This window comes from Eretmochelys imbricata, chromosome 10 (assembly GCF_965152235.1).
Source record: "Eretmochelys imbricata isolate rEreImb1 chromosome 10, rEreImb1.hap1, whole genome shotgun sequence".
NCBI lineage: Eukaryota > Metazoa > Chordata > Testudines > Cheloniidae > Eretmochelys > Eretmochelys imbricata.
Genome location: NC_135581.1, coordinates 15,826,390 through 15,851,459, shown reverse-complemented (window position 1 = coordinate 15,851,459; position 25,070 = coordinate 15,826,390). Strand labels below are relative to the sequence as shown.

General features: G+C 41.0%; 1 protein-coding gene across 1 annotated transcript in view; it reads left to right on the top strand.

Annotated features, from left to right (window-relative positions):
* The window catches only part of LOC144271735 (radial spoke head 10 homolog B2-like), a 34,335-nt gene that overhangs the window by 5,044 nt on the left and 4,221 nt on the right, over window positions 1–25,070 (top strand). Inside the window, exons 5-20 of the mRNA XM_077829309.1 lie at window positions 721–806; window positions 2,251–2,371; window positions 3,959–4,135; window positions 4,902–5,043; window positions 6,670–6,791; window positions 7,661–7,850; window positions 8,752–8,863; window positions 9,860–9,939; window positions 10,045–10,193; window positions 11,195–11,302; window positions 14,620–14,793; window positions 16,520–16,654; window positions 18,939–19,011; window positions 19,479–19,541; window positions 21,679–21,816; window positions 24,811–25,000. Of these exons, the coding sequence (XP_077685435.1) occupies window positions 721–806; window positions 2,251–2,371; window positions 3,959–4,135; window positions 4,902–5,043; window positions 6,670–6,791; window positions 7,661–7,850; window positions 8,752–8,863; window positions 9,860–9,939; window positions 10,045–10,193; window positions 11,195–11,302; window positions 14,620–14,793; window positions 16,520–16,654; window positions 18,939–19,011; window positions 19,479–19,541; window positions 21,679–21,816; window positions 24,811–25,000 (2,060 nt within the window). The remainder of the gene's footprint in view (window positions 1–720; window positions 807–2,250; window positions 2,372–3,958; window positions 4,136–4,901; window positions 5,044–6,669; window positions 6,792–7,660; window positions 7,851–8,751; window positions 8,864–9,859; window positions 9,940–10,044; window positions 10,194–11,194; window positions 11,303–14,619; window positions 14,794–16,519; window positions 16,655–18,938; window positions 19,012–19,478; window positions 19,542–21,678; window positions 21,817–24,810; window positions 25,001–25,070) is intronic.

The window sequence follows — 25,070 nt, the reverse complement described above, 5'->3', positions numbered from 1 at the left end:
ACCAAAACAAAACGCTTCACTGCAAATGCTTCTCCAGGTGGGGAGAGGAGGCGAGAACAAACACATAACCAATGTCATTCATATCACTTGATGTGTTACTGAAAGCTGCTCTATGGTGATAAGGGCAGTATAAGAACCTACAGTATATAGAATAGAATAGATTGGTGAAAGCATTTCCAAAGGGTTTGAGGACACTTGCCATTGTTTGGCTAAATGTAATTTTTAACATTTTTGAACATCTGAATGCTTGGTCTCTCTTAGCATGTAGCTAATGTTGGTGAAAATAACAGGATTTAATTTTTTTATATTTTAGACTCTCAGTTGCTTTTAACATAAATTGAGTCTTTTTTTCTTAGCGACTATGGAGAGAATGTTGGAATACAAGTGGTAATTTGGTATATTTGGCATATACAGGGGTGAAGACAACATTTTATGGCAGGGGAGGGGTTAGAATTAAAAAATAATAAAATTATAGCTCTTGAATATCACTTTGGGTAGTTTTGTACCATAACTAAATGTGTCCACTTTTAATAAAGAGAGGGAAAACAAGCTTCTTATTTCAAACTCTGCTTTTTCTTTCTTAATCCAATCCCTAAATTTTGGGGTGAGCTGAAGCCCACCCGAGTTCCCACTTGTCTACGTCCATATAATGTTATGTGAAAGCATTCATGTGAATATTTAGGTATTGATTAATTAAACCGCTCATACTCTTTGTTTCAGGGTACCATTTATTATAATCAGGAAGGTACTTCCTGGTATGAAGGTGACTGGGTAAACAACATCAGAGCTGGCTGGGGGATAAGATGGTAGGTATAACATGTTTGTTCAGCACATCTTTAGAATTAATTTATTTTTATTTGGCACACAGTCTAATCCTTTGTTCCATGTACTGGGCTGATTCTCTACTGCCTTGCAGTTTGTGTAGTCATTCAGAGATATACAAAAAGGTGAAAATGCTACCAACTCAGAATGGTAGAATTTTATATTTCTCTTGCCCTTCTTTGCACAGGAGTAAATGATTATATAAAGTGCAAGAACAGTGAAGAACCAGGCCTAGTATATGGCTTTAATTTTTACTTGGGTAAACCTTTTTCTTCTTTGTTCCTACAAAGAAAACAATTAAAGATAAAACAATCAAAGACTGGCAGCAGTAAACTGAAACATCTTTTTAAAAGAATTCTTTTTGATTGCCTGGTAACACCCGCTGCCCTTCCTCCCAACGCCCCCTCATCACAAACAAATAAATTCTTTCGTGGGATTGTGCATGAGCGAGTGTTTTGGTTGATTGTTTATGGCATGCTCTCCTCAGACAAATTTTAGGATGACTTGAGATTTTTGGTAATATCTTCTGAGGTTTGACAGATTGTGAAATCTTCATGCACTGACGTCAGACTTCCCCAATTATCAATTTATCCACATCAGCATTTGTGTGGAGTTAATCAGCAATGTTTACATTTTTTACATCTGTACTCTGTTAGCTGATCCAGAGCACAGACTTCTAAACCTACTGGACACCTTCTCCAGTTATAGACAGCGAGTTAGCTTTCTCAAGACATGCCAACAAAGCAAGATGTCAGTCCCTATTTTTGTGTGTGTTGGAGTCTGACTTCAAAAGATACACACTGAGTCCAGTTTTCAAAGTCTGCTAAGCCAGCTGCCCTGAAGTTTTGCTTGTCCCTTGAGACCTTTAAATTATTGGCGTCCTAATGTATTATCATTGATATTTATTATTAAGTGTAGTCAACTGGGAATGTTTTCCTTTAGGTAGTATATGTTGCAATCATAAACAAAGGAAAAATCAGAATGTAGTAGTGTCAACACTGAAAATCTATCCCAGTATTACTGGTTTCAGAGTAGCAGCCGTGTTAGTCTGTATTCGCAAAAAGAACAGGAGGACTTGTGGCACCTTAGAGACTAACAAATTTATTTGAGCATAAGCTTTCATGAGCTACAGCTCACTTAATCGGCTGCATTCAGCAGAAAAATGCATCTGCATGCATCCGATGAAGTGAGCTGTAGCTCACAAAAGCTTATGCTCGAATAAATTTGTTAGTCTCTAAGGTGCCACAAGTCCTCCTGTTCTTTTTCTCAGTATTACTCTTTTTTCCCCAGCAACAACATGTAACTCTCGTTATCAGATGGTGGATTTAGGCACCTCACTGCCATTGTACCTTTGAAAATCTTGTCCATTATTGTTTGTGTATATGATAGCTGAGTAGTTAACTTCCTGATTCATTTGGTTTCTTGTAGTTATAAATCTGGAAATATCTATGAAGGTCAATGGGAAGAAAATGTGCGCCAGGGGGAAGGCAGGATGCGGTGGCTGACGACGAACCAGGAGTATACTGGGCAGTGGGTAAATGGCATACAGGTACTACACCACTTTAATTCAATACCTGACTCTCACACTGGTACGATTTTAGCTGCATTGATTCATACAGAAGTAAAGAAGCTCAGTATGATTCTGCTAATTGTAGATACAGGAGTGTTTTACTCATAAATTGCTTTTCATGTTATTAGTTATAACTAGCAAAAGTCCAATATTAAACCAAGCTGCTGACTTGTTTTTATGAAAAGGTAACTTAATTTTACACACCAACCAAAAGAAAATATAAATCCTTCTCATAATAAAAATCAAATCTTTTTGGCTGCAGGATATTTAGAAAGAGGCTTTAAAGTGAAAGCTTAGGGTTGGTGTAAGAGGAGAGCCTTACCCAATCCAGCACTGGACCCTGCCACTACCTCAGTTCCCCCTTCTTGGGCTTCCCTAAAACTGCACCCAGCCATTTAGAAGTCAGATAACACCTCTTCCTGGGGTCTGGTTTATTAAAACAACATCATAAAATATCAACTTAAATCAAAACAAATCATTTCCCTGACTCTACATTTCCTTAGGCTGGACTCAACTGTTCTTTCTCAAAACCCAGCTTCTGCTGCCTGATGTTTCCTCAAACCTCTTCCTTGGGAGACTTCTGCTCCTGCCTCTCCTGCTGGTGTGGAGTGCCCCCTTCAAAGTCCTTTCCCCAGACCCTGGATCCCTTTCAGGAGTCTTCATACTCTCTGCAGGTCTCCCTCCCTTCCTGAACTGAGCTGAACTGAAACTCCCTTTTATCAGTCTTAAAGCCTATTATGTTGGGGAGGCAGCTGGCAAGGTGGGTCTGAGCCTAACTCTCTCACAGGGCCAGTCTACCCAGTGATATTCCCCCCCACCCCCGTTAATTATATAGAAACAGGTTTTATATTTCATATAAACTTCAGTGAAAATAAAATTGTTTACATATATAGGTCATTTGTATAGCTGATTTTATTTATGCTAATGTAGACCTCAATTAATTCTTAAATTACTGAATTTATATACTAAGCTATAAGACTGTTAAAAGTGAAAATATCACCTAGTCTAAGCAGTGACCTGAAGATCTAACTCTCCAGTGTCCCCTCCTGTGAAAGAACCCATGGAAGTAGGCTGGGGTTGGTGTAAAACTCCATTAGATTCCCCTCACCGAGTGTTCCCCCATCATTCTGTTGGGGTGAGCGTGGGGGTGAGCTGCTGCCTTTTCACCCGCACATAAAATGAGCAGGGAGTTTGGCCTCCAGAGCAGCGCAGGTCTCCTAAGAACTGGTTCTGGGACCCTGCCCTGGCTGCTTGTCAGGGCACACAGACTAGGGAATGGTGTCTCTAAACTGTGGCCCATTTTCTATAGGAGACCAGGATGTGTTGAATTAGTTCATCCTGAGTGCTGCTACCATGCCTCCTGGTGGACTTTGTGCCCTGAGTTGCCTGGTAGGAGCTAAGGTAACCTGGGGCTAAATCAAGCCCATTTAGTTGAATTAGCAACAGTCACCCTAAAACAAAACAAAACAAAAAAAAGTCTAGGTAGTTCCATTCCTCTGTATGAATTTAGATCTGCACCAATAGTAGCTCTTTGGAAAGTTCTTGTAATGTCTTGTCTTTTTTCAGCATGGCTATGGTACTCACACCTGGTTTCTGAAGAGAATACCTGGGTCTCAGTATCCTTTGAGGAATGAATATGTAGGAGATTTTGTAAATGGGGATCGTCATGGACGTGGAAGGTTCTTCTATGCCAGTGGAGCAATGTATGATGGAGAATGGGTTTGCAATAAAAAACATGGCCTTGTGAGTATCAACAAGTGATGGAAGAAAAAGATAAAAATGCAATTAGGTCTCAGTCTGCTCTGTATAGCAAATGTCTAGGTTTCTGTTTTCTGTAAGGAAAACCATGTTTTCCTTAGTGTATTGGAATGCACACATTGATGTCCAATGAAGTTGATAGGAGCCCTTTCACTGACCTCACTGGACACTGGATAAGTTCCAAGTGGAGGAGCATGGCTTGTATATGGTGAAATGTATTTTAACATAAAGCTTTTCAGTGTAATAGGTGTCTCTGACATTATCAGCCTTTTGGCTGATAAATGACCATTGCCTTCTGTTGGCCTTCTGGCTAAGGTCACTTTTAATGTCTGATGCACCTTCTCACAGGGGACTCCAAACTGCCTGTGCACAGGGGTGGACTCCAGCTAATAGGAGGAAAGGGAAAAAAATCTGGGGACAGACTGTTAAAGTACGTTGAAAAGCTGCAAACAATTTTAAGCATAGTGAAAAGATCCTTATTCCTCAGATGTTTCAGAGTAAAACATTTAGCACTTATATAGCACAGCAGCAGATTTTCATTGGTTGATCTCAAAGTACTTTACACATACAGATAAGTATCATCCTTCGCTTTGCACTATCTCATATATTGCAGTTTAAACCTGATTTAGATCAGAAGGAAATCCAAGTGCTTGCAAACATATTTCTTTTCTAATGATCTTTTACTAAATGTGCAGATTTATATCAAAATGAAACAAAAGAGCCTCTCTCTCTTTTCTCCCCCTCCCCCCAGGGGAGATTCGTCTTCAAGAATGGGCGTATTTTTGAAGGAGAGTTTATAAATGATCAAATAGCAGAGTACCCAGCTTTTCAAGTGGATGCAATGAATATGCAGGATCTGAGTGGCATTCGTACACAAAGTCCCTTTGGCACTGGTGAGCAGTTTGAAGTGATGGTGAAGAAAGTAGATAATTTCTAGTCGGATAGTTCACATTTTATAAAAGTTACACATTTATTGTGTGAGACTGTTCTGTATTCACGGAAGAGTCATACACATTTCCCTGTGAAGGCTCATTGATAGATACATGAGAAATTTTAATTACTAACACAAGGTTTCACAAGAAATTGCAGTTTTAAATCGTAATGTGTTCATAAAAGAATTAAAATTTAACATCATAAATGACAATTGATTTCCTGTTGGTTTAGTTTCTCTAAGTTCCTTTGTACCAGCCCAGACAGTGGTGACAGGAGAAAGCAAAGTTCTTATGTTATCGTTCCTCCTATAAAAGTGCTACTTGGCTGGCTGCTCAGTTAAGAAATAGAAAAGTAAGGGCTTGTCTGTACTATATGGTCACTGCAGCAGCACAGCTATGGCTCTGTAGCTATGCTGCTGTAGCTCTGTCATGTACATGCTTCCTACAAGGCTGGTAGGGGTTTTTCTGTTGCTGTAGGTAATCCGTCTCCTCGACTGTCAGTAGCTAGGTTTGTAAAAGCATTCTTCCATTGACTTAGCTGTGTCTACACCAGAGCTTAGCATAGCTGTAGCACTTAGAGGTGTGAATTTTTCATGTACACCAGAATTTTAAGTGTAGACCAGGCCTAAGGCTCCCACTATGTTCTGGACCTTGCAATGCCTAGATAGAGAATGATGCAACACACATGCATAAGATTAGGGGGGGGGGGAAATCCTGAGGTGTGGCCAAACTGCATAGGGCAAAGGTCAGTATGTGTGTGCAAAGGTGATTTAAAGATCATCTTTGCACTGTCCTGATTTGGCAGCCGCTGTGTATGTATGGGTCCCCTTCAGATAAATTTGTATTTTTTGAGTCTATGCCTATATTCTCTCAGTGATATGGGAGTGTAAACAGTGTTTTGTTTTTCATAGCGTTTTGCAGTTCCCTTTTAATAGTTTTCTAAAATACGATTTCCTATAGCTCAGTGGTTTGAGCTTTGGCCTGCTAAACCCAGGGTTGTGAGTTCAATCCTTGAGGGGGCCATTTAGGCATCTGGGGCAAAAATTGGGGATTGGTCCTGCTTTGAGCAGGGGGTTGGACTAGATGACCTCCTGAGGTCCCTTCCAACCCTGATATTCTATGATTCTATGATTCTAACAAAGATTTTTTTAACAAGGTCAACTTCTTCCACCCAGCTTACACCTAGGAAATGACGTTGTTTAATTATGTATTCCTCTTTACTTCCATGCTTCTTTTTTTGCTCCATACCATGGCGTTGGGAAGATTCTTTAAAATGAGTGAGTTCTCATCCAAGCCACATCCTTAATGCGTCTAGATGCATTTGAAAACACTGCAACATGGAAATTTAACAAGACATGATGTTAACATGTTCTGTTGCACTTATGGAAGGTGGATGTGGGTCTTCAATATGTATTCTGTTAAGATAATGCTAAACAGTTAAATTTTACCAACTGGGGGTACTATTCTTCTTTTCTTTAAGTCAATGGAACTGGGAACAAGATAATTGAGGATATTATTTTATCTTTGTATATATTTGATTTTTATTTTATTAGCCAAAGATAAATTGTTACTTTTGTTACTTGGTAGAAACCATCAGAATAGTTGATGGCCCAGGAAATACCTCTGTGTTGGGATCAAACATTGAACTAGACATATCTTCATTGCTGAACTTGTTTCCAGAGAAAGACAGACAGGAAGAAATGAAACAGGTAAAAGCCTGCACACTGCTGATATTTTTCAGTTTTATTGCTGATATGTTTCACATTATTTACTTTATTTTATTTGTGTGTTCTATACAAGTCTTTTTATTAAGCTATGATCTGAAAGTCTGCAGGCAATAAAAAACAAAACAGAAGCAAATGGACAGAGCAATGCCAAAGAGGTGGTGTTCTGTCTTGTTGAATGTCCCATAAAAGACAATTAAACAGGTCACATTAAATTTATTGAAAAGGCATTCAATATTTCCCTTACAGGACATGGGAGAGGTTAGGTTGGGGCCTTTGTGGTAACATTCCATAATGGTACCAAAGGAGCATAAAACTCCACACGGTCAGCCATGTTATATCAGATTGACAAATTTGAATATTAAATTTTTGGCTAGGGACTGTCTTTTATTCTGTGTTTGTACAGTGGGACCCTGGTCCATAATTGGGGCTTCTGAAATGCATACAAATAACACAAAGTCCTGTAGCTATCCACAAAACTGGTGCAGTTCAGGCAACAGCAGGGCAGGTTTCCCCACAATTGCCTGACAAAGTCTCTTGTCCCTGACCTGTGGCGGCGAGAGGATAGTTCAGGCTCCATGCCTACCTAGTTTGTAGTCTTTATGGTGCAATTGCCAGAAAGGTTGCCAGATAGTGAGATAACAGTGGTAGGTTTTGGGATGTGGATACTTTTCCACTGGGAAATGGACTAAGAGGATCAAACTCCTTTCTCATAGGACAGCAAAGGGCAATCCTATGTTAACAACTTCTGGCAGTACTGTCCCTGGCTGGATTTAGTAAATACATCAGGTGAGCTGAAGTTATTACTTGTCATGAGATTAAAACTAACGCGTGCCATTTACTGTTTTGTGTAGGTAGAATATGCCGTATTGAGACATATTACAGAACTGAGAAGAATCTACAGTTTTTACAGCAGTTTGGGCTGTGATCAATCTCTTGACAACACCTTCCTGATGACTAAACTCCAGTTCTGGAGATTTCTAAAGGATTGCAGGTTTCATCATTACAATATAACCCTTGCTGATATGGACAGGATACTGAATGGTTTGTATGCCTGTAGATTGACTATCAGAAGCATATAATGGTTAGAGTTAGGGACTAGGAGTCTGAGAATTGGGTTCTGTACACAACACTGTGGCTGACTTGTTCGGTGCCCCTGGGCAATTTACCTGTTATCTGTGAAATAGGCATAAGAAGATTCACTCGTGCTTTGGGATCCTCAGGCAAAAATAAGCACAAAATAATAACACTCATCAAAACTGTTTTAAAGCGTTATCTTAAAAATCATACTTCTGTCTGAATTATATTCCCTATTATTGTTACAAGTAACACTTAAGGTGACTATAACTGAAAGAGATTAAAGAGGAAAGAAATCTTATTTTTTCTTTTTTTGTTCAGTTTGTTTACTTCATGTGTTCAACACCAATTTGTGTATCGTATGTGTCACTGTTCTCCTGCATAGCCAGTTAATCAGTCAGCTTCACCTGTTGCTGTTGTGGATGTTTGTGACAAGTTGCAGAGGCACAACCTGATCCTTGCTACACAAGGGGTTAGCTCTAGCTTTGCTTTCCCTGCCCTATGCTCATGTGCCTACGGGAAGAGCTCTAAGAAGGGTTCCTGAAAAGGCAGAGATCAATGTGGCTTTGCCCATCCAAGTCCAATTTCAGGACCAGGTCCTGAGTGATTTGCTCAAGACTACAGGGGCATTTTGAATTCTCCCCTCCCCCATGACCCTGGTAGGTGATGCCCTGTTGGCTTGCTGACTTGGAAGTAGTGCTACCTCTAGTCTGTTTCTTCTGTGAATGTTGGATCAATGTGGGAGATCATAGGAAGATGAGAGAGGCATACTGGCACACGTGGTGATAAGCTTTTTTTTATTTGTAGATCAAACTGATTCAGTTAGTACTGATAATAGAGATTCTTTTCTTCTATCTTGTTGTTTTAGAAGATAAAACATCACCTGAGGAGGTGCATTCTCCATATGAGACTTTGCTGCTAAGAACATTTTTGACTTACATTATTCATCTAGCGGTCCATATCTATGACAAAGACCACAAGTAAGTGCTTTTACTTAGTTTTAGTGAGAATTGCCCGAGTTTCAGTGTTTGACTATTATATAATTGCTAGATGGTAGCCAGTCTTAGAATAAGCATGATCAGTCTTATTCTTCCTCTGCCCCCTCTCCTTTTTCTGTCCTTTCTCTCTCTCCTTCCTCTGCTAATGCCCTGTCCACAGCTCCTTGGGGTGAGTGCTTGGATTCAGATCTCAGGAGAAAGTTCTCCCCTCCTTCTTCTGACTTTTTTTTTTTTTTTTTTTACTCGTATTGAATTATTATTTTTTTTTTACTCGTATTGAATTATTTTTTTTTTTTTTACTAGTATTGAATTATTTAGGGATGGTACATGGCATGCATACATCAGTTTCAATTGAATAGTGGAGTCTGGCCTTGTGATTTGGCTTCAGTCTGTGGCACTGCCATGCAACCCTCCCCACAAAAAATAAAATAAAAAAAAATTCCCAGCTTACCTTAAGATTCTTACTCCTAAGGGTGGTGGAGCACAGGCTTCATACAGATATAGTATAAGTTCCAGAATATCATTGGCATATGAGTGCCTTTGGCTGGTCAGTAATACTTCATAATGGGTAATCATATAAAATTTAATTTGTATTGCTTTATGTAAAATATAGTAGATAATCTGTTCAGAGGAAGGGAGGAAAAAGAAAATACTGATTTTCAGATGGACTTGTGCTCCTAAGATACTTAAGCATTTTTGAAAATCCCATCGGATATGCGTGTAAATTGTATAAAAGACATCCATTGCTTTGGGCTTCAGGAAAATAAATAAATCTTCTGGAGCTTCACAATGTGACAGCATTGCAAATAGTCCCTAAGGATAGAACATAGTTCACTGAAGAATTTGTCAATGAAAAATCCACAGTATAACTTTTACTGGATAAATATCCAGTGTTGCACCTGGGAATCAAACAATGTTCAAACAATACCTACTGTGCAAAAAAGGAAGTTGTAATATAAAACTTTGTTTTAACTGTAGAGATAAAGGTCCATATCTGTTTAAGTGTTTCTCAAAAATGATGATGAAGAACATTATTCCCAATGCCTGTCATATACAAGGTAAGTAATGCAACATCTTTCTGTGCTAAGCAGAATCAATTGCTGTTAGTAGTAATTAAACAAGTTTTATTTGAACTTCTGTATTTTCCCACTTCACTTCTACAGGCATTTTATTCTGTGAACAACAACAAACTGTCTGTGCAATTAATTACATAGATAAATGCTGGGAGATATACAGGACTTATTGTAGACCAAGCACCATACCTCCTTATGAACCCACAATGAAAATGAGACACTTCCTCTGGATGTTGAAAGTAACAATCTTTTATACTTTTATTTGTGTGTCTAGGTACTAATTTATTTGTCTAGTTCAAAATGACATTTTTAAACTCTTGTCACTAATGGCCTGCCATTGAAAACACTTAAGAACTTGAGTAACTGTATTCACATAAGTTATCCTATTGGCCTCAAAGATATGGTTCACAAGAATAAAGTTGCTCACATGCTTAACTGTATAGAGGATCCAATTCCAAATTCTTTGATTCCTCTATGCCTTAAACTTATTTTGAGTATTTAATGTTTTTAATCAATTTAAATATTTTCACTGACGCTTTTTTAAATGTAGATACTAATTGTTACGGATTAAAAATTAATGTCTGCAGAAGTCCAAGGCTGACCGATTCAGAAATAAAATAACATTCAATAAACAATATTTTTAAATGATGTATTTATGTAATTTGAAGTATGGTAAAGCATCATGGACACAGGATTATTTCCCAGAGCCCTGGAATTTAGGGACTGATCCAAATCACATTGAAGTCTCCCACTGATAGCCATAGGTTTTGGATCAGGCCCTTAATGATTAAAAATCAAGCCTGCTTACACCTCTGGAAATCAGCTGCATGCTTGCAAGACTCCTCTGCATTCCTATGGGGAACACTTACTGATTCACCCCTTCTTTTATGCAGAGTGGAATTAAAAAAAATAAAACTGGCAGACAGAGAAATGGGTAGCTGTTGGGTGTATCAAAGTCAGCAGGTGCCAAGGGATAGTTAATTGATGAACTTTCCTGAACTTGGGGTTTAACATACTGTATAAGTGAGTACTAGCTCTATTGAAGTCAATGGCAAAACTCCTACTGACTTCAGTGAGGCCCCAATTTTATCCTGTATAGCATGAATTACTTTGTGAGAGACCAATCCTGCTTCCATTGAAATCAAGGGGAATTTTGACATTGACTTCAAAGGGAGCCAGATCAGGTCCATATTTGTAAATGTCTCAAATACTAGTAATTTTTGACCTTTTTGACATACAGGATTTAAATATGCTAAGCAAACAATTAACTGCTACAAAAATTGTGGAAATACTGGTGAAGGACAATCCTTTTGTACGCGACGGAGATGACAGCAACTTACAGCATGAGGTATGTAAGGAAAAAAGTACAAACAGTTCATGATGCAAATCGTCAGCAGGTAATTAATTGCTACAGGATCAATTACAATTATTTTTAGAAGCTGTCAGCAAGTAGAATTGTACCATCATACCTTCCAAAATAGAAGAAAAATAGTGTTGTTTATATTCAAGAAATGGAGCTGATCATTAAGCATCCCATCTTGATATTCCTTTGTTCATCATATATCATCTGGGTTATTTTATCTCACATATTTCTCATTGTTCCATGGTTTGCTCATTATCATGCCCTTCCAATTACTGAACAGTTAGCTGCAAGTGTGTTCTCTACGCCCTATGACTGCACACTGGATGTCTGGGATGTTTTCTGAGAGTACAACCGTGCATAGAATGAAATTCAGTTCAGTCTGGTGCAGGACTATTTGCACCACTTATTTTCCACGGTGGAATTGCACAGGAGTGCACAGATGGAATGGCTGCACTGGGAGGTCTTTGGACTTCTTGCTACTTAGGAGCCTTTAGACTGGATCATCACCTGAGTGGTGAGATCCTCAGTCGTGCAGATCTGCTGGCCCAGGAACCCTGAACATGAGGTGTGAAGCAGCAGTGTCTGCACTTCCAGCCTACAAGGCTGGAGTAGTGGCTGTGGAGGCTGTCAGCCAGCCTGCAGGTAAAGACTTCCATCCCCTCAATCCCTGTAGAAATCTTTGCACTCAAGCGTTGTGCAGGGTTGGTGAATTTCTCCCCTAAGGTATTAGTTTTCACCCAACGGCAGTCTGCTGTAATCTACATTATTGAATTTGTTATAAATATCTGTTTGTGGTGGTTTGGATGGCCGCAGTTTGTTTTATTATTAAATAATCCATTACATGCCCATTACTGTAGACTCTAGGCACAATGCATACAACAAAACACCGTCCATTCCAGACAAAAATATAACCATTCCCCTGTCCACCAGATAGAAAAATATCCCTGAGCCTTAATGCCACGTGTAGCAAAAACTTAGCCAGGAGGATGATGCAATACTGTATTATCATTTAGTTGTATGCAATGTGAAATACTGTATATTACTTGCTAATGTCATAATGGAATATAGTAATGTAATAGGACTTTGGTTATGATTAGTTTTCCACAGAGAAGAAGGGTCATGATCATTATTGATTGATAGGCCCTGATTCAGTAAGCTCTTTAAGCATGGTGCACATGAACAATCCAATTTAAGTCCAGCTTAACGGTGAAATCCTTGCTGATCTTAAATACAAAAAAGAAGCTTACAAGAAGTGGAAGATTGGACAAATGACTAGGGATGAGTATAAAAATATTGCTCGGGCATGCACGAGTGAAATCAGGAAGGCCAAATCACACCTGGAGTTGCAGCTAGCAAGAGATGTTAAGAGTAACAAGAAGGGTTTCTTCAGGTATGTTAGCAACAAGAAGAAAGTCAAGGAAAGTGTGGGCCCCTTACTGAATGAGGGAGGCAACCTAGTGACAGAGGATGTGGAAAAAGCTAATGTACTCAATGCTTTTTTTGCCTCTGTCTTCATGAACAAGGTCAGCTCCCAGACTGCTGCACTGGGCAGCACAGCATGGGGAGGAGGTGACCAGCCCTCTGTGGAGAAAGAAGTGGTTCGGGACTATTTAGAAAAGCTGGACGTGCACAAGTCCATGGGGCCGGATGCGTTGCATCCAAGAGTGCTAAAGGAGTTGGTGAATGTGATTGCAGAGCCATTGGCCATTATCTTTGAAAACTCATGGCGATCCGGGGAAGTCCTGGACGACTGGAAAAAGGCTAATGTAGTGCCCATCTTTAAAAAAGGGAAGAAGGAGGATCCTGGGAACTACAGGCCAGTCAGCCTCACCTCAGTCCCTGGAAAAATCATGGAGCAGGTCCTCAAGGAATCAATTCTGAAGCACTGAGAGGAGAGGAAAGTGATCAGGAACAGTCAGCATGGATTCACCAAGGGCAAGTCATGCCTGACTAATCTAATTGCCTTCTATGATAAGATAACTGGTTCTGTGGATGAAGGGAAAGCAGTGGACGTGTTGTTCCTTGACTTTAGCAAAGCTTTTGACACAGTCTCCCACAGTATTCTTGCCAGCAAGTTAAAGAAGTGTGGGCTGGATGAATGGGCTATAAGGTAGATAGAAAGCTGGCTAGATTGTCAGGCTCAACGGGTAGTGATCAATGGCTCCATGTCTAGTTGGCAGCCGGTATCAAGTGGAGTGCCCCAAGGGTCGGTCCTGGGGCCGGTTTTGTTCAATATCTTCATAAATGATCTGGAGGATGGTGTGCATTGCACCCTCAGCAAGTTTGCAGATGACACTAAACTGAGAGGAGAGGTAGATACACTGGAGGGTAGGGATAGGATACAAAGGGCCTAGACAAATTGGAGGATTGGGCCAAAAGAAATCTGATGAGGTTCAACAAGGACAAGTGCAGAGTCCTGCACTTAGGACGGAAGAATCCAGTGCACCGCTACAGACTGGCTACGAATGGCTAGGCAGCAGTTCTGCAGAAAAGGACTTACGGGTTACAGTGGACGAGAAGCTGGATATGGTCAACAGTGTGCCCTTGTTGCCAAGAAGGCCAATGGCATTTTGGGATGTATACGAGGGGCATTGCCAGCAGATCGAAGGATGTGATCGTTCCTCTCTGTTTGACACTGGTGAGGCCTCATCTGGAGTATTGAGTCCAGTTTTGGGCCCCACACTACAAGAAGGATGTGGAAAAATTGGAAAGAGTCCAGTGTAGGGCAACAAAAATGATTAGGGGACTGGAACACATGACTTATGAGGAGAGGCTGAGGGAACTGGGGATGTTTAGTCTACAGAAGAGAAGAATGAGGGGGGATTTGATAGCTGCTTTCAACTACCTGAAAGGGGGTTCCAAAGAGGATGGCTCTAGACTGTTCTCAGTGGTAGCAGATGACAGAACAAGGAGTAATGGTCTCAAGTTGCAGTGGGGGAGATTTAGGTTGGATATTAGGAAAAACTTTTTCACTAGGAGGGTGGTGAAACACTGGAATGCGTTACCTAGGGAGGTGGTGGAGTCTCCTTCCTTAGAAGTTTTTAAGGTCAGGCTTGACAAAGCCCTGGTTGGGATGATTTAATTGGGGATCGGTCCTGCTTTGAGTAGGGGGTTGGACTAGATGACCTCCTGAGGTCCCTTCCAACCCTGATATTCTACGATTCTAAGTCAATGGGACTGCTAATGTGCTTAAAATTAAGCATCTACTCAAATGCTTTGCTGGATCAGATGCTTAGTCCTCAAAGAGGAGATTCTACAGAAATGAAGTAATTATTATTATTATTATTATTATTTTACTCTAGTTGGTTTTTCTTGAATTCTTTGAAGCTCTCCTTGACTGCGCCCTGTTATATGTTACCAATGATATGATTAAGCAGCAATTAGATCTTGTAAATCAAGAAGGAAATGATCATAGAACTGAAGATTACACAGAAGGGGCACGGCATATTCTGCAGCACCCAGAATACTCATTTCAGGTACTAATGTTGTAGAACTTCGTATGCTATGTTATAATTTAATATTTATATTACAGTACCCATCTAGAGGTCTCATTAATGGACCAAATAGTTCTGGGTTCCATGCAAACATGTATGAATTAGATCCCTTTATTCCATGCAAACATATAGTCCCTGCCCCAAGGAGGTTACAGTTCAAGAAAATAAGTGACACACAAAGGCTGGGAGGAAAGGGATCCAAGCAAATGTATACAATTTTTATATACGCTTACACTTTTTTCCTGATAAATTCTGCATATGTAAAGTATGTGCAGCCCATCTGCCCCTTAAGCCACTATTAATTGGCTGATTTCCTATATTTTGGCAGAGGAAAGTGGCCTTTCAGATCAGTTCAGAGAGGGTGTAATTGGCAGCATGGAAAAAGGCACAGATATTTGTGTGGGCAGCTGACAAATGGGTGGACATTGTTGGAGAGTGAAGTTTACATGACAAGAGACAAGTGCTTATCTTCCGTAAAGTGCAGCTCTGTTCTAAAAAGTGACCCTGTAAAAATGGCATTAGTCTCACTGTTACACAGACAGCTAGATAGTTTTTTTTAAAAAACAGTTAAAGATTCTGCAGATCAAATGATGCTTTCAGTGACACCTGTGCAAAAACATTGACAGCAGTGGAGATGGCCTGGGGTAGCAGTACATAATTTGGTTTATAGAATTTGGTAGAGGGCATAATTTGGTCTGTAGAATCTTTTATTACTAGCAATGATGCACAATGCAGAAGGAACTCAGCTTGATTCTCAGAGCATAGGCTGAATTTGCAATGCTGTCAGAAAAACAAACAAACCCTCTTTATTTGCAAGGTGAGCAATTTCTACCTGGAAATTAGTGGGAGACCATGAATATGGAATCCACAATAACATTTTTAGAGAGTGTTGTGAAAAAGGACTTCACCAGAATAGGGTTCCACCATAGGTGCTGGAACTAGGGGTGCTGGGGGGGCTGCTGCACCCCCTGGCTTGAAGTGGATTCCATTATATACAGGGTTTACAGTTTGGTTCAGTGGCTCTCAGCACCATAGGCGCTGACTCCATGGGTGCTTCGAGGCTGGAGCACCCATGGGGAAAAACTGGTGGGTGCTCTGCACCCACCAGCAACTCCCCGCCCCAGCACACCTCTGCCTCCCCTGAGTGTGCCTTCCCCACTTCTCCCCCTAGCTCCCAGCAGTTCCCGCCGCGAAACAGCTGTTTCGTGGCTGCAAACGCTTGGAGGGAGGGTAGAGGAGGGGGGAACATGGCACGCTTGGGGAAGAGGTGGGGCCAGGGCAGGGATTTGGGGAAAGGGTCCAATAGGCGCAGGGAGGGGGCAGAGTTGGGGCGGGAACTTTGGGGCAGGGGTGGTGTCGGGGCAGGGCCAAGGGTCTGGGGGGGGTTGAGCGCGCACCGGCACTGGGAAAAGTTGGCGCCTATGCTCAGCATCCCCACTATACAAATTGTTCCAGCACCCCTGGGTTCTACTGTGTGTAATACCCAAACACAATAGCTACGTTAGACACACAGAATGTTTATTGCTTCCATTAGCCATTTGATGCTTTGTTGTCATAGCTGTGTCTAGCTTCAGAAGGTATAAACCATTTGCCCATGTAATTTCATGCTTGAGTTTGATTGCTAACATGATAAAGTTACAATACCATTTTCAAAACTGTACTGGATTATGCTGAAAACACCATGTCTTTTGTGTTTGTTTTGTATTAGTCCATTCATAGCAGAAGTATGACCAGTGCTGAGGTAAGCTATGAACCCTCTGAGACAAATCACTGCTATATTTCTACAAGGTCTTCAAGCAAGCTAGCACAGTCACCTGATAATAATAGAATAAAAAAACCTGAGGTCGGTAAAACAGGTGCTCTGAAAAGGAAAGTGAAAGGACCATCATTTTTTGCTTTTTCAGGCAGGGGGCAGACAGGCTTGACTCTATTTTTTTAAAAGTTGTATGTAGTTTGAGATCTAAAACATATTTGAAGAAAATCTGGCCCCACTGAAGTCAAAGTGAGTTTGCCCTTTACTTGAATGCAGTCAGGATTTCATCTGTTGTTAATAGAATATACGTGTGTGCCTGCATGCATGTGTAGATCTAAAATAGATACATTTATATTTGTTAAACAAAGTATTTGCTTCCATTACTACCTCCAAAGACCTGTGTTTAGAATACTGTCTCCTCTAGAGCAGCTGTTGACATAATTAATAACTAGAGCAGGAAGGAAGCATTGAAGAGTTGAAGTATAGATAAATCTTCGTGGGGCATAGAAGTTATAGCTGGGACTAGTGTGGCACTGGGGAGCCAAGCTTTAGATTTAGTTGCACGCAGGGAGCTGGGAACTGGTCAAAGAGACTTGGAGGCATCAAGTAAGATCACCCTAATTTTAATTTGTTGTTCTTTCTGATAGCACATATTACATTTTCAATGTTTAATTTCTGAAAATGGGACCTTGTCACCACATCTGTTTCCTGTGTATATTTTGGGTCTCAGCTGCTTATTTAATGATTAAAAAATAAGCTTTTACTATTCTTTCCTCCTGTTAACACTACAGAGTTAATAAAGGTGCACATGCAGGAGTATAAAGAAAAGGAGTACTTGTGGCACCTTAGAGACTAACCAATTTATTTGAGCATGAGCTTTCGTGAGCTACAGCTCACTTCATCAGATGAATGATGATCACATCATCACATCTGATGAAGTGAGCTGTAGCTCACGAAAGCTCATGCTCAAATAAATTGGTTAGTCTCTAAGGTGCCACAAGTACTCCTTTTCTTTTTGCGAATACAGACTAACACGGCTGTTACTCTGAAACCTGTCATTATGCAGGAGTATGTTCATTCTCTCAAAGAAGGAATTCCAAAACTACATTCCAAAATGGCAGGGTCAAATTCTGGCCCCAGAAAACCTCTGCAACTCTGTTGTTATTGCACAAAGCTATGTCTCCAATGCGGTTGCACTGCTGTAACTCGGCAGAATTTGGCTTGCAGAATTTTTATTACTGTTCATGTAAAGATGTATGAGTATGAGTTTTAGTAATAATAATAACCCTTCCCCCTATATTATGAGGTGGAAAAATTTCCACTTGACTCTCGGATCCTACGATATGTTTGTAGCTCTGGCATTTAGTAAGCAGTCTAAACTTCATAGAGAGTCACTGAGAGACAATAGGCATGGAACTCCTCAGTGCCATTTTACAGTTGCTTGTCAGAGGGGAGGACAATAATGTAAGGCTGCAAGACAAAAGCTGCATAATATGAAATTTGGAAGGAGGAAGATCATATTTTCTCACTCACTTTATTTCTTTTCACATCCTCCACTAATCTCTCTCTTTCCTTAGCTGCACTTGTAAAGAGTTTCTGGAGACAGCAGTTTCTCCTACTGAGTAATATAATCAGTAGTAGAGATTCATTACTTTACTTCAACAGGACAGGACGACTAATGGTATCAATCAGATACCTCAGAAGGACATGTGTAAGGACAGGACCTCTACTTTCAATAAGGCTCCAAGAAACATGGCAGCCATCTTCTGTGAGCCTGTGGTTCAAGAAGATTCAGCTAAAAAGCCTATTAAAAAGCTACTGTAGATGGCTGCTTTGGTAGGGTAGCATGGTCTAGTGCACTGAGGATAGAGCTGGAAATCAGGTACTTCTGTGGTCTCTTCGTAACTCTACCACTGTTTTACTGTGTGGCCTTGGACAAGTCACTTAGGTCCTAATTTGGCAACTGGCTCGGCACAGACACATCCCTGCAATTTAAGCGGGACTCCTATGGGCACTGGGGTGTGCCCACATGGAGCCAGTTGCAGGATTGGGGCCTTAATCCCTCTGTTTCCCCCTCTGTAAAACAGGTATAATCCTATTTCCTTATAAGATATTACAGGGATATTGTTAGGTTTGATTAGCTAATATTTGTACAAGAATTTGAAAATGTAAAGCACTACATGTATAGTTCCAAGTATTATTAAATATTGACTACAGCAGGCAGGATTGCAGAATTGGCTGTACTGGGGGCATCTTGTGTCTTAATGTAGTAGCTGCCGCTATTCCAAACTGCTTTGTGGCTGGAAACATGTGCGAGAAAAATGTAGAAATTCATGGATTATATTTGTGATTTCTGTTTTTATTCCAACACAAGCTTAAATCCAAGGACTCTGCAGTAGAATACAGAACTTCCAGACAGACTTTTAAATCCACTGAAAAAGAGAGAGGTGAGTACTACAGAATAGCTGTTAGCATCTATTGCTGATCGTGGGGGAAAGAGAATATGGCGCTCACAAGAACAGTCCCCCACCCCTGAGTTAATTAAAAATGTATCTTAGACTTGTACAGTGGGGTATATTTTATTATGGAGTGAAAGGCTGCATTCAGTTTTACATTTAAAGTGGGGTTTAAATCCTTTAATCTAACATTTAATTTCACACATTTGTACCGTTTCAATCAGGAGGACAAGCTTGAATTTCCAAGCTCCTTTTCACACTACATTGAGTTGTGATTTCAGAATCCTATCCCTCCTTATTGAACTTTTCCCTGTGAGTCTAATGTTTCTTTCAGATCCCTAGAGTGAGTCTGAACAACTCCAGGCTGCTCGTTCCCCACACTAGCTAATCCTGCACCAACTCAGTGTGCCTTTGTCTAGACAAAATGACCACACTTACTGTTTTCATCTTCACCTTAGAAGCCATTGTAGAACATGCTTCCGCCATAGGCTTCTGGGCACCAAAGGAAGGAGCTGGAACAGGTGAGAGAGAGGCTCGCTATGGGCAGCAAGGGCGGGCAGGTGGTGGTGGAGGACTGGGGAAGTTTTCCTCAGCTCTGCTGCTGGTCAGTGGTTTGTCTGGAGAGAAGTTTGTCTGGAGATCTAGGGAGAGAGACCCCATAAGGGAAAGGGCTTGGAGCCAGGTACAGCTGGGTGCCAGGGCAAATCCACAGAGTATGCAGGGAAGAGGAGGGGGCAAGTGGAGGTGGGGCTGAGGAACATCTACGTGCCGCAGGGAAACACTAACATTTCCGTGCCTTTTTCACCTGAGGGACTTGGAGTGGAACCTCATGGAGTCCTGATGTTTTGAGCTGGGCACGGTGGGTGGCAGTGGGCACTCCTCCTGCAGAACTAGCAGGTCCCTGGCTCCTTATGCACAAGCCAGTCCATGAACTAGGTAGTGCTTGTGGGCTGCAGCTTGAGCTGTCTGAGGAGCCTGAGAATTGTTAGGTTCTGGAGATTAAAATGCCCCTCCACTGCTTGCTATGGTTCACAGCACAGGGTATTTCCACCCCTGCCCGCATCACGCTCCAGCAACCCATTAGAGATCATCTCTGGTGCCTGGAGGTGCTGCTCTGCCCCCTTAGCCCCGCCAGCACTCTTAAATTCCCCCCCCCCCCCGATTTTTCTTACCCAGCATACTTTTACCATTTTTTTCTACCAAAACACTAAAAATCCAGGAAATAGGCAGTTAATGGCACTGTTAACGTCTAGACCAGCCTAGACATACCTTAACCAGTCAGCTGAACTGATATGCTCCCCCACCCTCTCGCTTGCAGCAAATAGCCACCTGTATGGGCACATGTCCTCTGAATCATACTTGCATGCACACCCTTAACTCAAGACTTCAGAATTTTTAATGTATTGATCAAATATATTAAACTGGTTGGGGTCAGAGTTAAGATTTTTAGTGTGACTGAGGGCTGGATGTGTGCATCGTGGGTGGTTGTCTGAAGGGCAAGGGAAAATATTACAGAAGTGACTAGTCCAAGTGCATGTGTTTGAGTCTGTTTGATGATGGGGTGGTAAGCTCTATGAACAAAGGGCTGGTCTGAATGGTAACATTGGCTTACCTGGTGGTTTCCTTGACTTTTAGGGATTGTGTTGCTAGGAAATTCACTAGAGCAATGTTAACTTTGCATTAATTTGTCTGTGTAGAAATCTTTACAACATTTTTGTTTCCATCAAAAAACACACAGATCCCTAATACAAACAGGACATGCTTTACTCTACAGTTTACATCACCTACTGACCTCCTGGAATGAGTAGTAGATAAGCCTTTTGCAAGAGCACATCTGGATACTCTGCAAGAGTTTGTTCAAATACTATAGCTAAATGTCCTCCAAGTGTTTCCTGAGTTTGAGACTGCCTTCTGTACCACTCTGTTGTCAGTTCAGCTCTTGGGCATCACACAGCTGAAGCTTGTGCTCATAAATTGTATTGTAAGGTTCATGATTAACGATAAAATAGCACATTGTAAAATAATATACTTTTCAAGCGAAAAAAATGTTTTCCCTTTCTCTGTCCCAGCCACTTCGAGATGAAAACAGAAGTGTAAAACCAGCACAGTTGTTTTCTGAGAGAAATTAGCTTTTCCCCAGTACAAAATTCTGAGCAAACCGTAGCATTAGTTGGACTGATAGGTGGCAGTTTATATTTACCTAATACCGAGACATAAAAGGTTCTTAAAGTATTTAAATGACTACTTAGTATATGTGATGTTTCTTGAGGCATCCGAGGCTGAGTCCTCTTGTTACCACCTGCTTCCAATGTGAGGGAATCTTGTCTGTACTAGCTGGGTGATAGCTCCCTAAGACAACCAGCCTGTCAGCCACTCAAGTAGTTTCCTGTGGACTACACCAGCCTAGCAGGTTGACAACAGATTCATCCCAGTCTCTGAGTCCCTTCATTGTGTCCCCCTTTGGTATCCAACCCCTAAACAATCACTTGATACCCACATAAATCCCAGATCCTCTGTTCCCAAAGGAGCAGTGTTCCACAGTTTACCATTAAAGACCTTGTGTTGACAGACCTTGTGTTGTGTATCCCAGTGCCCTCTGCCAGTTGGCAGCAGGGGTTCTTGGGTCACAGTATGTAATTTTATTTTCTTCCCTTGCAGTTCCAAATGTCACATTCTCCTCAAACAGAATGTATCAGCTGTCTGCTGATGACAAAGATGAAATGTTAATTCAGGCTTTGCCAGATTTGGATGCAGAACAAGGCCAAGTGCTCAGCAACCACATGAAAGAATTTGCAGGTAAAGTAGTTTTGAAGATCTGGTACCAATGGAAAAAAAATTTAATTGAATAGCTCCTAATCTTTTAGGTTGTTGTCACAAGAGGGCAGTAAAAGAACACCTAACACAATAGAGAGAGTTTCACTGTTAAAAAAAAAAAATGAAATAAGATGTTTAAGGTTCTCTTTCCATGTTTTAAAGTTTCCACAATTAAAAAATCCTAGTTTTTATTTTAAAGAAGAGTACTCCAAACTTACCTAAAATGTTGCCATTCTCACTGAAGGTACATATTGTTATTTACACGTAAAGGACTGTTCTATCATCATTGGCTAGAGGAAGAAAATCCATATAAGAAACCCGAGGGCATTTGTGGTGGTTCTCAGGGTACCCAGGACTGAGAGTCACCCCCTGCCTCTAGCAAAACGGTGTCTTTCTTGTGGTAGCTGGCTGTCAGCTCCCTGACACCACCAGCCCTTCAAGCACTCTCCTCTGGGCTAACTTCGCCTTGCAGGTTAACAATAAGTGCACCCTAATCCTTGAGTCCCTTTGAATTGTTACTCTTGTATTATCCAGCCCCTGACACTGGCTACCCACCGAAATTACAGATCCTCTGCACCCAAAGGTGAAGTGTTTCACCCCAGTTCACCAGTTTTGCCTTAAACCACTCCTCCTGTAAACTACATAGCACTTGTGACCATGTATAATAAAACAGAAGGCGGCTTATTTAAGAGAGCATAAATATTTAACTAGAAACAAGAGAGAGTGGTGAAAACAAGTGTTTACAAAAGAATCATAAAGCGCGAGCCTGGGTCTACACGTATCAATAGTTATTTTTCCTAGCTAATAAAGTAGATTTTCCCCCAAAAGTTCAGTCTTCTGCAGAGCTGGCTGGTTTCACAAGAACCAGGACCCAAATGTTTATGAAAGCAGCCTTGCTCCCCAGGGGTTTCTTCAGTTGGATCCAGAGTGCTTCTCCCTCTCTGTGTTGTACTGAAAACAGCCTTTTGTTTCTGTTCAAGGTCTGGGCCAAGCTCTGTCTGTTGTAATGTTCCTTTACCACCTCCAACGGGTTTTGATTGTTTGGTGGTGCTGCTAATGATTTTCCATTGATAGTTGTAGGAGGGAGCAAGGGTAGTGAATTGAGCCTTTAATTACCTCGCCAGCTGATTAAGGAAGAGTGACAACTCCATCTTGCTTGAATGCCCCATCACTGAGGGCAAGTCTACACTTAAAGCACTGCATCAGCTCAGCTGCGCCACTGTAGTGCTTAAGGGAAGACACGCCTACACTGACAGGAGAGCCTCTCCCGTTGGTGTCGTTAATCCACATTAGGGAGAGGTGGTAGCTATACTGACGGGAGAAGTGCTCCCGTTGACATAGCGCTGTCAACATTGGGGGTTAGGTCAGTATAACTATGTTGCTCAGGGATGTGGATTTTTCATATCCCTGAATGACATAGTTATACTATAGTTCAGACCTGGCCTCAGGCACATTACCCTTTTGTTATTTCATTTCTACACCCAAGTCCATAAAGCATACTTTCAGTATAAATATACTATTGCTTAAATATTACCATTACATATATTGCCCAATGATTGTCTTGACAAGTTACGAGCTTTCTGTAGATATCTCACATGATATCGTACATAGATGAAAACTCTGCAAGATCTGTGTTGGGTGCAATGAGTTTGTCAGATCTGAAGTGAGAGCTGTTTACAAAGAATGGAGGACTTTTTGCCAGGGGGTCTCTGTATCACAGTATTTACATAATCTGTCAGACAGAAAAGAATAATTTATATGTGGGGTTACAGTTAGTGCACCACATGGCACTTCTCATGAGCCTCTCTTGATCCTTGCATCTCTCACTTGCCTACATTGACTTCCTCTTGCCTGCTTAGGGAGTCCTATCTCTGTTCTTCCTAACTATAAAAGTCTTATACGGATGGGCGGGGGGGTGGGGCATAAACCCAAAAGTACAAGCAGACAAGGTGGTTCAGCAACCATCTCTGTTGTATTCTTTTTATAACAGCTGTAGCATGTTATTGCATATGAGCAAGTCAAGTTGGACTTGAGATTGGATACCAGAATCCCAAATTAGCATTGTGCATTTTGTGTTGTGTCATAAGAACTCAGCATCCGTGTTAATTTTACTTTTGCTTTAGGTGTTTTTGAATTCTCCGTATGTTTTTATTTATATACCTTTTTTTAAGGGAAGGACACTGCTGTTAGAGGGGCAAGTGCCAGCAGGAGAAAAACTGACCTTACCAAGCCACCAGGATTTTCACCATATCCTGGACCATACTATCTCCTTCTCACAAAAGAATGTGCAGAAAGGGATGGTACTTGCCTGAAAAGAGCAGTTGCTCTTCTGTGCCACATTGTGTCTTCTGGGACCCAATGCCTGCAGAAGTGAAAAGGGGATTTGCCTCTTAAAGGAACAGAGGCTGGGCTCTATAGGATCAGCTGAAGACAGAGTTATGTCCATTGTTTTGCAGCACTTCTGACCTACCACACTTTGTCTTACCTGGCATCTTAACACAATCATTTTCCTACTCACCTCTCGTGCGTATAACAGCTGTAGATATGGAATTGCTGTAGCAGTAATTTAATACTAAACTAACACATTTATGCTGGAGTTCAAGTGGAAACAATAGGGTCTGACTCTATTCATGGCCTTTCAGTACAGAGGTCAGCAAATGGCAACTATGCAGCGAAGGGAATGATGCTACCATATAGCTGCCACAGTCTGCCCCATGTGTTTTTGAACATTTCCTCCAACATGGCTCCCTTCCACACCATGCAGAGGAACAAAGCATATGCCTCTTATGAGCCTGGAGACCTAGATAGTAGCCTAGCAGCTATACAGAACACACTTCTATTGTGGTAGCCATATCAGAATTCTGGAACATCCTGGATGGGGAGGAGCTGGGATGTATTGATTAAAATTTAGAATGAGCCAAATATATTCTTAAGTAGGTTTAAACTACAATTAAAATGTAATTGGTTCTGTTACAGATAAATTAGAAAAAGCAAAAAATGAACAGAAGGAAAAACTCAACCTGTGGCTGAATCAGATGTACATCTTTTTTGTGAACAAGTTCTTTGCTGCCTACAAGCATGCTCAAGTGGTGAAGGAAAATGTAGAAGAAAATAGGAAACAGAATGCTGAATTAGCCATACAGTTGAAAATCAAAGAGGAAGCAAAGTGAGTCTTAATTTAAAAGCTTCATTTTACACCTAGAGACATCTAGAGTAAGGCCCTACACGAATACCAT